The 15,624-nt window shown below is 64.1% G+C and overlaps 2 protein-coding genes across 2 annotated transcripts; one reads left to right on the forward strand and one right to left on the reverse strand.

Annotated features, from left to right (window-relative positions):
• Window positions 1-191: 191 nt before the first annotated feature.
• On the reverse strand, window positions 192-4,084 carry MRPS24 (mitochondrial ribosomal protein S24). Its single transcript, XM_065041124.1, has 4 exons — window positions 3,999-4,084; window positions 2,741-2,809; window positions 2,528-2,639; window positions 192-519 (listed from the first exon to the last, which is right to left on the reverse strand). The coding sequence occupies exons 1-4, from the start codon at window positions 4,029-4,031 to the stop codon at window positions 236-238; spliced, it is 498 nt and encodes a 165-aa protein (XP_064897196.1). The 5' UTR covers window positions 4,032-4,084; the 3' UTR covers window positions 192-235.
• Window positions 4,085-9,935: 5,851 nt separating this feature from the next.
• Window positions 9,936-15,485, forward strand: SFTPB (surfactant protein B). Its single transcript, XM_065041126.1, has 8 exons — window positions 9,936-10,078; window positions 10,812-10,933; window positions 11,769-11,837; window positions 11,924-12,049; window positions 12,830-12,928; window positions 13,930-14,268; window positions 15,212-15,319; window positions 15,399-15,485. The coding sequence occupies exons 1-8, from the start codon at window positions 10,012-10,014 to the stop codon at window positions 15,432-15,434; spliced, it is 966 nt and encodes a 321-aa protein (XP_064897198.1). The 5' UTR covers window positions 9,936-10,011; the 3' UTR covers window positions 15,435-15,485.
• Window positions 15,486-15,624: the final 139 nt, after the last annotated feature.

A 15,624-nucleotide genomic window follows, 5' to 3' on the forward strand; every position in this document is an offset into this window, starting at 1 on the left:
GTACAGGAGGTGGCAGAAGGACCTGGGATACACCAGGTGGCATAAGGGGTGGCTTTGGGGACACGAGGTGGCAGAAGGAGCTGGGACACCCCAGATGGCTTTGGGGCTGCTGGAGGCGATAGAAGGACCTGGGACACACAGGGTGGCACACGGAATGACCCTGGGGACACAGGCGGTGGCAGCAGGACCCGTTCCAGGCACAACGCGTCTTTATTCCCGCGGTGTCCCCGTGTCCCTAGAGGAACTTGTAGGGGACGCGCGCGGGCAGCGTCTGCAGCTCCAGGCGCACGGGGCACTTGTAGAAGTGGCCCAGGAGGGTCTCGCTGTAGCCCAGCAGGAAGTAGAGCTTGGGGGGCGGCAGCGTGCGCACCAGCGCCGCGCTCAGCACCAGCACGTTCCCGCGGCGCCGCAGCACCGGCGCGTCCGCCAGCGCCCCGGGGAACGTCCCGCGCAGGAACCGCCGCAGGAACGCGTCCTCCAGCGCCCGCTCCGCCGCGCCCGCCTCGCCGCACAGGTTCCCTGAGGGGACACGGGGACATGGCGATGGGGTGACGGGGAGGCCGCCCCACGCAGCCCTGGGCACGGTGTGTCACTGTGCCCCGTGGTGACCGTGTGGACCTGTGCACAGGATGCCCCAGTGTGCCATATGGTCCTGTCCCCACTGTGTCCCTGTGCCCGCGGTGACTGTGTGTCCCATCCCCAGGATGCCCCAGTGTCCCTCATGTCCCTGTCCCCACCATGTCCCTGTGTCCATGTGCCCCGTGGTGACCACGTGTCCCATCCCCAGGATGCCCCAGTGTCCCTCATGTCCCCGTGTCCATGCCCCTGTCCCCACCATGTCCATGTGCCCCATGGTGACAACGTGTCCCATCCCTGGGATGCCCCAGTGTCCCCTATGTCCCCATCTCCACCATGTCCCTGTGTCCCTGTGCCCTGCAGTGACCGTGTGTCCCATCCCCAGGATGCCCCAGTGTCCCTCATGTCCCTGTCTCCATGTCCCTGTCCCCACCATGTCCTTGTGTCCTCTAGCGACCGTGTGGCCCATCCCCAGGATGCCCCAGTGTCCCACATGTCCCTGTCCCCACCATGTCCCTGTGCCCCATGATGACAATGTGTCCCATCCCTGGGATGCCCCGGTGTCCCTCATGTCCCTGTCCCCACCATGTCCCTGTGCCTCACAGTGATCATGTGGCCCTGTGCACAGGATGCCCCAGTGTCCCACATGTCCCTGTCCCCAGTGCTGACATGTCCCATACGTGCCCATCTCCACCATGCCCCATCCCCACACTGCCCTTGTGACCCACATGTCCCTGTCCCCACCGTGTCCCTGTGCCCCATGGTGACAATGTGTCCCATCCCTGGGATGCCCCAGTGTCCTTCATGTCCCTGTCCCCACCATGTCCCTGTGTCCATGTGCCCCGTGGTGACCATGTGTCCCATCCCCAGGATGCCCCAGTGTCCCTCATGTCCCCGTGTCCATGCCCCTGTCCCCACCATGTCCATGTGCCCCATGGTGACGTCTCCCATCCCTGGGATGCCCCGGTGTCCCTCATGTCCCTGTCCCCACCATGTCCATGTGCCCCATGGTGACGTCTCCCATCCCTGGGATGCCCCGGTGTCCCTCATGTCCCTGTCCCCACCATGTCCCTGTGTCTCACAGTGATCATGTGGCCCTGTGCACAAGATGCCCCAGTGTCCCACATGTCCCTGTCCCCACCATGTCCCTGTGCCCCATGGTGACAATGTGTCCCATCCCTGGGATGCCCCAGTGTCCCTCATGTCCCTGTCCCCACCATGTCCCTGTGTCCATGTGCCCCACGGTGACAATGTGTCTCATCCCCAGGATGCTCCAGTGTCCCACATGTTCCTGTCCCCAGTGCTCACATGTCCCCATCCCCACCGTGTCCCTGTGTCCATGTGCCCCACAGTAACAATGTGTCCCATCCCCAGGATGCCCCAGTGTCCCTCATGTCCCTGTCCCCACCATGTCCCTGTGTCTCACAGTGATCATGTGGCCCTGTGCACAAGATGCCCCAGTGTCCCACATGTCCCTGTCCCCAGTGCTCACATGTCCCATGTGTCCCCATCCCCACCATGCCCCATCCCCACACTGCCCTCATGACCCACCCGTCCCTGTCCCCACCGTGTCCCTGTGCCCCATGGTGACAATGTGTCACATCCCTGGGATGCCCTGGTGTCCCACATGTCCCTGTCCCCACCGTGTCCCTGTGCCCTGCGGTGACCGTGTGTTCCATCCCCAGGATGCCCCCATGTCCCACGTGCTCCTGCCCACACGGTACCCATGTCCCCCCACCACTGTCCCCACAATGTCCACGTTCCCCATGTCCCCATGCCACCCATGCCCACGTGTCCTGTCCCCACGTACCACACACGTCCCTGTCCCCACAACCCCCTACAGCCCATCCCCACGACACCCTTCTCCCCCATGTCCCCATCCCCACGATACCCCCATGTCCCACACATCCCCACCACGGTGTCACTGTCCCCAGGTCCCTGGGTGACCCACCGGTGTGCAGGGACAGCCAGCCCTTGCGGTGGCCGATGTAGTGCGGGGCGTGCGCCTCCTCGTACGTCACCGGCTTGTCCCCTTTGCCCACGCGCACCCGCGCCGCCCGCGTCTGCGGGGACAGGGGGTCAGAGGGGGGTGACACCTGGGGGGTGACAGCTGGGAGAGGGGTGGGGACAGCCAGGAGCGGATGGTGACACCCCCAGGACTCACCTTGAGGCAGGCGGGGGTGGTGTGGAGGAGCCGGGTGCCATCAGGGACACGGCGGATGAGGGACACTGCCTGGTGAGGGGACAGGGTGAGGGACAGCGGGCCCTGGTGTCCCCAACACCCAGTGTCCCCCAGCCCTGGAGACCCCTGCCCTGTGCCCCCCTGTTCCTGTCCCCAGAGCGGAGCCACCACCCCACGGGGTGTCCCTGTCCCCTCCTGCGACCAGTGACCCCCATGCCTGGAGTCCCCTGTACCCAGTGTCCCCAGTGTCTCCCAGACCCACTGTCCCCTACACTCAGTGTCCCCCACACCCACGGTCCCCTACGTTCAGTGTCCCTGGTGTCCCCCATACCCAGTGATTCCTATACCCTGTATCCCCAATGTCCCCCCTCTCAGTGTCCCCTGTCCCCATTGTCCCCAGTACCTGCTGTCCCCTATTCCCAGTGCCCCCAGACCCCCCCAATGCCCACATCGCTCCCAGCCCATAACCCCCCAGCCCGGGGCCCCTGGTGCCCCCATAACCAGTGTCCCCCATCTCCAGTGTCCCCCTGTCCCCCACCCCTGGTGTCCCAGAGCCCCCCCAGGCCCACACCCCCTCCAGGCATGAGCCCCCCATACCTGGTGTCCCCTACACCCAGTGTCCCTTATACTTGGTGTCCCCAGAGTCCCCCCATGACCAGTATCCCCTATACTCAATGTCCCCCATCCCTGGTGTCCCCCATACCCAGTGTCCCCCACACCTGGTGTCCCCTATTCCCAGTGTCCCCAGACCCCCCCCATGCCCCATCTCCGCCAGGCCTGGAGCCCCCTGTCCCTCGTGTCCCCTATATCCAGTGTCCCTGGTGTCCCCAGAGCCCCCCATAACCAGTGTCCCACATACCCAGTGTCTCCCATGTCCCCTATATTCAGTGTCCCCGATGTCCCCATGTACCCCATACCCAGTGTCCCCCATACCTGGTGTCCCCCACGTCCCCTCTATTCAGGGTCTCTGGTTTCCCCATGCACCCATACCCAGTGTCCCCTATACCCAGTGTCCCACACACTAGGTGTCCCCCATACGCCATGTCCCCTATAGCCGGTGTCCCCAGTGTCCCCCATACCAAGTGTCCCCCACACCCAGTGTCCCCAGATCCACCCCCCAGCCCACAACCCCCCAGGCCTGGAGCCCCCGGTGTCCCCACCCCCAGTGTCCCCCCCGTCCCAGTGTCCCCCTGCCCCACCCTCAGTGTCCCCCTGTCCCCTCTCCTGTCCCGGCCCTCACCCGCAGCGCACGGGCAGCCGCGGGCGCCGCCATCTTGGCACGGGACGGCGGGCGGGGCAGCGCCCCCTGGCGGCTGGAGGCCGCGCCGGAGGAACGGGGTGCGGGGAGACGGGGGTACCGGGGTAATGGGGGACACTGGGAGCACTGGGGTAATGGGGATACTGGGGGTACTGCGGCAATGAGGATTAATGGGAGTACTGGGGTAGTGGGGTAATGATGGTTAATGGGGGTAGTGGGGGTAATGGGGGACACTGGGAGCACTGGGGGTACTGGGAGCACTGGGGATACTGGGGGCACTGGGGTAATGTGGGTAATGGGGGTAATGAGGGTTAATGGGGGTACTGGGGTAATGGGGGACACTGTGAGCACTGGGGGGTAATGGGGGACACTGGGAGCACTGGGGATACTGGGGGCACTGGGTTAATGTAGGTAATGGGGGTATTGGGGTAATGAGGGTTAATGGGGGCACTGGGGTAATGGGGGACACTGGGAGCACTGGGGTAATGGGGATACTGGGGGTACTGCGGCAATGAGGATTAATGGGAGTACTGGGGTAATGATGGTTAATGGGGGTAGTGGGGGTAATGGGGGACGCTGGGAGCACTGGGGGTACTGGGGGCACTGGGGTAATGTGGGTAATGGGGGTATTGGGGTAATGAGGGTTAATGGGGGTACTGGGGTAATGGGGGACACTGGGAGCACTGGGGGGTAATGGGGGATACTGGGAGCACTGAGGGTACTGGGAGCACTGGGGATACTGGGGGCACTGGGGTAATGTGGGTAATGGGGGTAATGAGGGTTAATGGGGGTACTGGGGTAATGGGGGACACTGGGAGCACTGGGGGGTAATGGGGGACACTGGGAGCACTGAGGGTACTGGGAGCACTGGGGATACTGGGAGCACTGGGTTAATGTGGGTAATGGGGGTATTGGGGTAATGGGGGTTAATGGGGGTACTGGGGTAATGGGGGACACTGTGAGCACTGGGGGGTAATGGGGGACACTGGGAGCACTGGGGGTACTGGGAGCACTGGGGATACTGGGGGCACTGGGGTAATGTGGGTAATGGAGGTAATGAGGGTTAATGGGGGTACTGGGGTAATGGGGGACACTGTGAGCACTGGGGGGTAATGGGGGACACTGGGAGCACTGGGGATACTGGGGGCACTGGGTTAATGTAGGTAATGGGGGTATTGGGGTAATGAGGGTTAATGGGGGCACTGGGGTAATGGGGGACACTGGGAACACTGGGGTAATGGGGATACTGGGGGTACTGCGGCAATGAGGATTAATGGGAGTACTGGGGTAGTGGGGTAATGATGGTTAATGGGGGTACTGGGGTAATGGGGGACACTGTGAGCACTGGGGGGTAATGGGGGACACTGGGAGCACTGGGGGTACTGGGGGCACTGGGTTAATGTGGGTAATGGGGGTATTGGGGTAATGAGGGTTAATGGGGGTACTGGGGTAATGGGGGACACTGGGAGCACTGGGGGGTAATGGGGGACACTGGGAGCACTGAGGGTACTGGGAGCACTGGGGATACTGGGGGCACTGGGGTAATGTGGGTAATGGGGGTAATGAGGGTTAATGGGGGTACTGGGGTAATGGGGGACACTGTGAGCACTGGGGGGTAATGGGGGACACTGGGAGCACTGGGGATACTGGGGGCACTGGGTTAATGTAGGTAATGGGGGTATTGGGGTAATGAGGGTTAATGGGGGTACTGGGGTAATGGGGGACACTGTGAGCACTGGGGGGTAATGGGGGACACTGGGAGCACTGGGGATACTGGGGGCACTGGGGATACTGGGGGCACTGGGGTAATGTGGGTAATGGGGGTAATGAGGGTTAATGGGGGTACTGGGGTAATGGGGGACACTGGGAGCACTGGGGGGTAATGGGGGACACTGGGAGCACTGAGGGTACTGGGAGCACTGGGGATACTGGGGGCACTGGGGTAATGAGGGTTAACAGGGGTACTGGGTTAATGGGGGATACTGGTAGCATTGGGGGACACTGGGATCACTGAGGGTACTGGGAGCACTGGGGATACTGGGAGCACTGGGGTAATGCGGGTTAACAGGGGTACCGGGTTAATGGGGGATACTGGCAGCACTGGGGGGTACCGGGAGTAGTGGGGATAATGGGGGACACTGGGAGCACTGGGGTGATGGGGGTACTGGAAGTTAATGGGAGTACTGGGCAAACTGGGGGTACTGGTGTTAGTAGGGGATACTGGGGGGGAGACTGGAAGTGCTAGGGATACTGGGGAAAATGGGGGGCCCTGGGGTTAATGGGGGATACTGGGCAAACAGGGTACTGGGAGCACTGGAGGTAGTGGGAGTAATTGGGGTACTGGAAATAATGGGGAATACTGGGGGCTACTGGGGAAACTGGGGGTATTGGGAGCAATGGGGGGCACTGGGGGTTGCTAGAGAAACTGGGGATACTGGGGTTAATGGGGGTGCTGGGAGCACTGGGTGTACTGGCAGTAATGGGGGTACTGGGGGCTACTGGGGAAATTGGGAGTCCTGGGGTGAATGGGTGGTACTGGTGGATACTGGGGAAACTGGGAGTACTGAGGGGTAATGGGAGGCACTGAGGACTACTGGACATTACTGGGGGGCACTGGAGGTACTGGGGGGCACTGTGGATACCAAGGGACAGTGGGGGGAACTGGGGGTTACTGGGGGTTACTAGGAGGTACTGGGTGCCCCAACAGGGGGGCGGGGGTGACAGAATGGTGGCTTCATAGCGGGGACAGGGTCCCCAAGGTCCCCAAGGGCTCCCACAACACCCCAAATTCCCCCGTGTCACCCCCATGTCCCCAAACCCCCCCCGGTCCTCCTGCTCTCTCCTTGCCCGCCCCGCAATGTCCCCACGGTCTCCTCTTGTCCCCCCCCCACAATGACCCCCGATGTCCTCTGGGTCCCTAAGGACTCTCCTGTCCCCGCCCCCCCAGCAGACGTGACCTGGGTCTCCCATTCCCGGATGCCTGGGTCCCCCTGTCCCCCTCCCACTGTGGCTACCGTGGTTTGGGGGGGGCCCTTCCTGTCACCTCCCTGGGTGCCACCCCACCCTGCGGGGACATAAATGTCCCCCGGGGCTTGGGGACAGGCAATGGTCCCCAGTGCCGCCGGCCCTGCTCGCCAGGGTCACCGCTGGGGACACTTGTGTGACCTGATGCCCCTGCATGTGCTGCCCCTCGTGCGACGCCCTCGTGCAAGGCAATGTCCCCCCCGCAATTCCCTTGTGCAAGGCGCTCGTGCAAGGTGTCCCCCTGTGTCCCCGTGTTTCCGCTGATTCCCCCAGTGTCCCACATGCCCCCGTGTCCCCTGGGACCCACCCCGTGTCCCCGCTGTCCCCACTGTGTCCCCCACGTTCCCGTGTCCCCACTGACCCCACCGTGTCCCTGTGTCCCTGCTGACCTCCTGTGTCCCCGTGTCCCCTCTGACCCCCCGTGTCCCCCCTGTCTCCGTGTCCTGGCTGACCCCCCGTGTCCCCGCTGACCCCCCCGTGTCCCTGCTGACCTCCCGTGTCCCTGTGTCTCCCGTGTCCCCTCTGACCACGCTGTGTCCCTGTGTCCTCGCTGACCCCCCCGTGTCTCCGCTGACACCCCTGTGTCTCCGCTGACACTCCTGTGTCTCCGCCGACCCCCATGTCCCCTCTGGCCCCCCGTGTCCCTGTGTCCCCAATGACCTCCCCGTGTCCCTGCTGACCTCCCGTGTCCCTGTGTCTCCCGTGTCCCCTCTGACCACGCTGTGTCCCTGTGTCCCCGCTGACGCCCCCGTGTCCCTGCTGACCTCCCGTGTCCCTGTGTCTCCCGTGTCCCCTCTGACCCCGCCGTGTCACTGTGTCCCCGTGTCCCCGCTGACCCCCCGTGTCTCCGCTGACACCCCTGTGTCTCCGCTGACACCCATGTCCCCTCTGATCCCCCCGTGTCCCTGTGTCTCCCTTGTCCCCTCTGACCACCCCGTGTTTCTGTGTCCCCGCTGCCCCCCGCCGTGTTCCCGTGTCCCCTCTGACGCCACCCGTGTTCCCGCTGACTCCCTCGTGTCCCCGTGGCCCCGCGTCCCGCGTGGCCCGTTTGTCGCAGCGCGTGTGCGGGCGGCGCCGCTGGGGGGCGCTGCGCAGGAGGCTGCTCGGCCCCGCTCTGGGGCGCCCCCGGGCGGCGCGGGGGCGGCACCACGACCCCACCCCCCCCCTGCGCTGCTGCCCCCCCGCAGAGCACCCGCAGAGCACCTCCCGCCCCTCCCCCCTCCCAGGGGACCCAGGCGTCCGGGCCGCGCCCGCGTACGAGGGCTCTCGAGTGGGGGTAGGGCCGCGGCGGTTCAGAGCCTTGACGGGAATGGGGGGAGGGGGGGCGCACCCATGGGTGCGGGGGTGGGGGGGGAATGGGGGGACATGGGGGTAAAAGGGCACATTGGGGGTGGGGGATGGGGGGGGACAGGGGGACATGGGGATGGGGGAATATGGGGTTGGGGGAATATGGGGGGGACACATGGCAGGGGGGACATGAGGACATGTGGGGCATGGGGGGATGGGGACATGGGGTACAGGGGGACATGAATGTAAATGGCACATGCCGGGGTTGGGGACGTGGGGACGTGGGAACGTGGGGGGGACATAGGGGGGTGGGAATGTGGGGACATGGGGGGACATGGGGATGGGGGGACATTAGGGGATGTGAGGACATGGGGATATGGGGGGACATGGGAATGTGGGGGTGTAGGAACACAGGGACATGAGGGGACAGGGGGATATGGGGGGTGGGGACATGAGGGGATGTGGGGACATGGGGGAATATGGGGGTACAGGGAGACATGAGTGTAAATGGCACATGGGGGGACATGGGAATATGTGGGGACATGAGGGGATGTGGGGACATGGGGGAATATGGGGGTACAGGGAGACATGAGTGTAAATGGCACATGGGGGGACATGGGAATATGGGGGGACATGGGGATGGGGGGGGAGACATGAGGGGCTGTGGGGACCTGAGGATACATGGAGATGTGGGGGTGGGGACATGGGGGGGACATGGGAACATGTGGTTGTGGGAACATAGGCACATGGGACAGGGGGGTATGGGTGGTGGGGACATGAGGGTACAGTGGGACATGAGGGGACATGGGGGTTTTGGGGGAACATGGGGGTATGAGGGGACATGGGAATGTGGGGGTGTGGGAACATGGGGACATGAGGGGACACTGGGGAAAGGAGGGGATGGGGGGACGTGGGGGTACAAGGGGATGGGGACATGGGGGTGTGGGGACATGGGCGGGACATGGGGATATTTGGGGTAAACAGGGACAGGGGACATGGAGACACGGGGGTGTGGTTGGGGGCACATGGGACATGGGGACAAGGGGGGGATGTAGGGGGACATGGGAGGACTGGGGGGTATGGGGGGACATGGGGGTTTGGGGACATGGGGGACATGGGATGTGGGGGTATGGGGACAAGGGGAGGTCATGTGGGCTTGAGGACATGTGAGCATGAGTGGAGGGGTAGGGGGACATTTGGGATATGGGACATGGGGCCATTGGGGGCCATGGAAATGTGGGGGGGACATGGTACACAGTGCTATGGTGACAAGGGGATAACAAGGGGGACAGGGACATGGGGACACAGTGCCTGGGGGTGCCCTGTCCCCACTGCCACCTCTGCCCCTCCAGGGACCAGCCAGCTCTGAGGGCACCCGATGTCACCAACATCCCCCCACGTTGTCCCCCGTGCCACCCCAGCCCTCGCAGCTCAATAAAGTCTTTGTCACCGCAGGGGTGGCACCGTGTCTGTCCCTACAGGGGCACCGGGGTGGGATGGGGACCCCAAAGGGGACATGTCCATGGGGCACACGGGACTGTGGGAACAGTGGCAGGACCACAGGGTGGGGGACAGGGTGGCACCTCCCAATGTCCCTGTGTCCTCATGGTGCTGGCACTGGCCCAGCGGCCGCCCCCCGCCGGGGCTATAAGAGGCCGCAGGGTCCGGCCGTGCCAGCGCCACCATGGCACTGTCACCGTCACCGTCACCCACACGGGCCCTGCTCCTCACCCTGCTCTGTGCCACCTCAGGTAGGGCCCCCCCAGAGCTGGGGGTTGTCCCCAAAGTTGGGTGCCCCGCCAAAAGCTGGGTGCTCCCCCCCACAGACCTATGGTGGGGTGGGAGGACCCTCCTCAGAGCTGGGGTTGGGGTGAGGGGGAACCCACATTGGGCGTGAAGGGCCCGGATGCCTGGGTCCCCTCTTGAAAATGACGGGAGGGGCCTTGGGTGGGGGGTCCCGGATGCCTGGGTCCCCACTTGTGGGCTGGGATGGGGCACCTTGGTGGTGGGGGACGTGTTGGGATGGAAGTCCCGGACGCCTGGGTCCCTTCTTGGTGTCTTGGGGTGGGATGGGGAGTGTACATTGGGGTGGGGGGTTCCCGGACACGTGGGTCCCGTGCGTGGGAGCCAGGGCTGGGGTGGGGCCCCTGTTGGGGGAGATGGGTGTTGGGGCACTCCCGGATGCCTGGGTCCCCTCCCGAAGAGGCAGGGAACCCTTGGGTGGGGGATTCCCGGACGCTTGGGTGCACTCATGGGGGCTGGGGGTGGAGTGGGGCACCTGGGGGGGAAATTGGAGTAGGGAGCCCGGACACCTGGGTCCCCTCTTGAAGATGGGAGGGGCCCTTGGGTCCTGGACACCTGGGTCCCTCTTGGGGTTTTGGGGTGGGATGGGGCACCTGGGGTGGTTATTGGGTGGGTGTCCCCGGACGCCTGGGTCCCCGCGCAGCCGGGGTGGGGGGTGGTGGGTGCTGACAGTGGCCGCAGGGCTGGGAGCCCCAGGGGGGGGCTGTGGGCTGCCCCCCTCCGCCTGGTGCCAGAGCTGGGAGTCGGCGCTGCGCTGCGGGGCCCTGGGGCGCTGCGCCCTGGCCTGGGTGCCCCCCGACACGGTGAGACCCACAACCCACCTGGCCCCACGGCCCCCACATGTCCCCATGCCTCCCATGTGTCCCCATGGCTCCCACGTGTCCCCATGGCCCCCACGTGGCCCCACACCCCCTTCCTTTGTCCCCATAACCGTCTTGTATGTCCCCATACATCCCCTTGTTCCCCATCTCCCCATGTCCCCTATCTCCCAATGTCCCCATGTCCCCATTCCCTCACGTCACCATGTTCCAATTCACCTGTGTCCCCATGTCCCAAATCTCCCTATGTCCCAAAAACTTCCCATGTCCCCTGTGTCCCCATGTCCTCATGTCCCCATTCCCCCATGTCCGCACCTCCCAATGTCACCCAGGTCCCAGTGTCCCCATTTCCCCATTTCCCCATGTCCCCTAGTCCCCTCATTCCCCACATCCCCATCTCCCAATGTCCCCCATGTCCCCCATCTCCCAATGTCCCCCATGTCCTCATGTCCCCATGTCCCCTACCTTCCAACGTCCACCGTGTCCCAGTATCCCCAGTCCCCCATGTTCCCTCATTCCCCATGTCCCCATCTCCCAATGGCCCCCATGTCCTCATGTCCCCATTCACCATTGTCCCCATTCTCCCATTTCCCCATGTCCCCTTGTCCCCTCATCCTCCACGTCCCCATCTCCCAATGTCCCCTGTGTCCCCCACCTGCCAATGTCCCCCATGTCCTCATGTCCCCGTGCCTCACATGTGTATGTCCCCACACTCCATGTCCCCACGTCCCCACCCACCTCTCCCTCTGCCCCTGAGTTCATGTCCCCACATCCTACGCCCCATACCATATGTCACACGTCCCCATGCCACCTCTCTCAGGACGTGTGCACCGACTGCCAGCAGATCGTCACCCTCCTCATCCGCATGGCCAATGAGTCAGCCACCAAGGTGCCCAGGGGACAGGGTGGGGAGGGGGTGAGTGACGAGTGTCACCGCGGGTGTCACCGTGGGTGCCATGGTGGCTGCGTGCGCAGGTGGCCGTGGAGGGGTTCCTGCGGCAGGAGTGCGCAGCGCTGCCCGTCCCCACCATGGTGACACCGTGCCAGAACCTGGTGCACCAGTACCTCAGCCTGCTCCTCACCGACATTGAGGGCCACCTCGTGAGTGACACCCGGGGTGCTGGGGGACAGGGGGCATCGTGACAGCTGGGGACACCTTGGGGTGCTGGGAGGGGGGGTTTGGGTACATCGTGTTGGTTGGAGATACCTTGGGGTGCTGGGGACATGGCACTGGCCAGGGACACCTTGGGTGCTTGGGGACACTATGCCAGCTAGGGAGACTGTAGTGCTGGGGACACTGGGGACACTGCACTGACCAGGGACACCTTGGAGTGCTTGGGGACACTGTGCCAGCTGGGGACACCTCAGGGTGCTCGGAGGAGGGGTTTGGGGACACCGTATTTGTGGGAAACACTTCAGGGTGCTGGGGACATCGGGGAGTTGGGGTGTTTGGGGACACCTTGAGATTCTGGGGGTTTGGGGACACTGTGCCAGCTGGGGACACCTCGGGGCGCTTCTGGGGAGATCAGGGACACCTCATGGGTGCCTGGGGACACCACATCAGCAGGGGACACTTCGGAGTGCTTGGTGGGTTTGGGGACATCATGCCAGCTGGGGACATTTGAGGTATTCGGGGGGTCAGGGACACCTTAGGGGTGCTTGGGGACACCTCATGGTGCTGGAGGGTTTGGGGACACTGTGCCAGTGGGGGACACCTCAGGGTGTTGTGGGGCTTTGGGGACATGGTGCCAGCTGGGGACACCTCAGGGTGCTGGGGCCACTGTCCATCCAGGGACAGCTGGGGGTGCTGGGGACACCTGGGGTGTTGGGGACACTGTGCCCCAGGTTACGGCAGGGTCCCCATGCCGGGTGTCCCCCCAGAAGCCCTCAGCTGTCTGTGCCCGCCTGGAGCTGTGCCCGGGGCAGCCAGGGGGGGACCCGGCCCTGTCCCCCCTGGGGACACTCAGCACTCGCCTGCAGGTACGAGGGTGATGGGGACATCAGCACTGGGGCTGCGGGGCACCATGGGGACACGGCTGGGGACATGGGCAGGGATGTGGGCACAGACATGGGTGTCCCCATGGGCATCTCCATGGACATGGACAACTCTGTGGGCATCTATGTGGGCATGGACATGGGAGTCTCTGTGGGCATCTACATGGGCATCTCTGGGCAACTACATGGGCATGGATATGGACACGGCCATCACTGTGGGCATCTCCACGGGCATGGGCATCTCGGTGGGCATGTCCATGGACATGGACAACTCTGTGGGCACCTATGTGGGCATGGACATGGCCATCACTGCAGGCATCTCTGTGGGCATGGGTATCTTCATGAGTGTCTTTATGGTCATCTGCATGGGTGACTCCATGGGCTTCTCTATGGGCACCTACGTGGGCATGGGCATCTCCATGGGTCTCTTTGTGGTATCTCCATGGGCATCTCTGTGGGTATCTACGTGGGCATGGGTGTCTCTGTGGGCATCTCCATGGACATCTATGTGGGCATCCATGTGGGCATGGACACACGTGGACTTGGGCATCTCCATGGGCACGGGCATCTCTGTGGACATCTGTGTGGGTGTCTCTGTGGGCATCCACACGGGTGTTTCTGTAGACATGGGTGTCTCTATGGGCATCTCCATGGGCATGGACATGGGTGTCTCTGTGGGTGTCTCTGTGGGCATGGGCATAGACTTGGGCATCTATGTGGGTCTTTCTGTGGGCATCTCGCGGCACGGACTTCTCCGTGGGCATCTCCATGGGCACCTCCATGGGCATGGACATGGTGTCTCTGTGGGCATCTCCATGGGCAATGACATGGGCACCTACATGGGCACCTTGGGCACCCCTGGGGGTGTTTCTGTGGGCATCTCCATGGACATCTGTGTGGGCATGTGTATCTCCGTGGGCGATTCTATGGGGATCTCCATGGGCACGGCCCCACCATTAGGCTCCAGAGTGAACGCCCTCCCGCAGGTGTCCTCCCTGCCCGTGCCCATGCCGCTGTGCTGGCTGTGCCGCACGTTCCTGTCCCGCGCCGAGGCCGCTGTCCCCACGGAGCGCGTGGTGGCGGTGGCGGTGAGGCTGTGCCGGGTGCTGCCGGTGGCGCTGGCCGGTGCGTGCCAGTGCCTGGCCGGGCGCTACGCGGCGCTGGCGGTGGAGGGGCTGCTGGGCCGCGTGGCGCCGCGGCTGCTGTGCCACCTGCTGCTGGCCTGTCGCGAAGGGGACGGCCCCGCGGCACCCCCCGAGCTGGCACCTCCCCGGCGGCACCGCAAGGTCACCGCGGCCGCGCTGGCCGGTTGTGCTGGCAGTGAGGTGAGCGAGGGGACAGGGGACGGGGTGGCACTGGGGTGGTGTGGCCGGGGAGGGCTGGGGATGTGGGTGAGGGGCCCCAGGGGGGTGACAGGGCACCCAAGGGGACATGCTGGGGACACAGAGTGTCACAAGCCCTGGGGACACATCCTAGGGTGTCACAAGCCCTGGGGACATGCTCCAGTGTGTCAGAGCCCCGAGGGACATGCTGGGGATCCAAAGGGTGTCACAGGCCCTGGGGACACAATATGGGGTGTCACAACCCCTGGGACACACTCCAGGGTGTCACAGCCCCGAGGGACATGCTGGGGATCCAAAGGGTGTCACAGGCTCTGGGGACACATCCTAGGGTGTCACAACCCCTGGGGACATGCTCCAGTGTGTCACAGCCCCAAGGGACATGCTGGGGATCCAAAGGGTGTCACAGACCCTGGGGACACAATATGGGGTGTCACAGCTCCGAGGGGACATGCTGGGGATCCAAAGGATGTCACAGAACCTGGGGACACACTCCAGGGTGTCACAGCCCCAAGGGGACATGCTAGGGACACAAAGGGTGTCACAGGCCCTGAGGACAAGAGGGGGACCCAAAGGGTGTCATAGGTTCAGGGGACACAATCTGGGGTGTCACAGCCCCCAGGCACACAGTCCAGATTGTCACAGCCCCAAGGGACACATTCAGAACTGTCACAGCCCCTAAGGACATGCTGGGGATCTAAAGGGTGTCACAGGCCCTGGGGACACATCCTGGGGTGTCACAGGCCCTGGGGACACACTCCAGATTGTCATAGCTCCAAGGGACACATTCGGGACTGTCACAGCCCCAAGGGACATGCTGGGGACCCAAAGGGTGTCACAGGCCCTGGGGACACACTCAGGCCACTCCAACCCTGGGGCGGGGTGTCCTGGGGGTGTCCCCACCCTGACCCCCATGACCCTGCCGCAGGACCCACGCCAAGGCCACCCCGTCCCCGCACTGTCCCCAAACTGGGGACCCTGTGCCCTGGGCCCAACCTACTGGTGCTCCAGCCCTGTGGCCGCACGCCGCTGCCAGGTCAGCTGGGGACACAGGGGGGGGACAGAGGGGACACGGGGTGGCCTGTCACCCACCTGTCCCCTCTTGCTGTCCCCAGGCCCTGCAGCACTGCCAGGAGCACGTCTGGCTGTAGGGGACAACGAGGACCCCCCTGCCCCCCAATAAAGCTTGGAAGCTGCCCTGCCTCAGTTTCCCCAAGTTTTGGGGGGGTGACAGGGTGGGGGTGACATTTTTCTCAGAAAACAGGCGGGTTTTGGCACCTGCCAGAAACTGTGAAAACCACGACCCCCCTGCGCCCCAAAAAGGAGCGAAAGCGGAAACGG

The sequence above is a fragment of the Columba livia genome, chromosome 25, assembly GCF_036013475.1.
Source record: "Columba livia isolate bColLiv1 breed racing homer chromosome 25, bColLiv1.pat.W.v2, whole genome shotgun sequence".
Lineage (NCBI taxonomy): Eukaryota > Metazoa > Chordata > Aves > Columbiformes > Columbidae > Columba > Columba livia.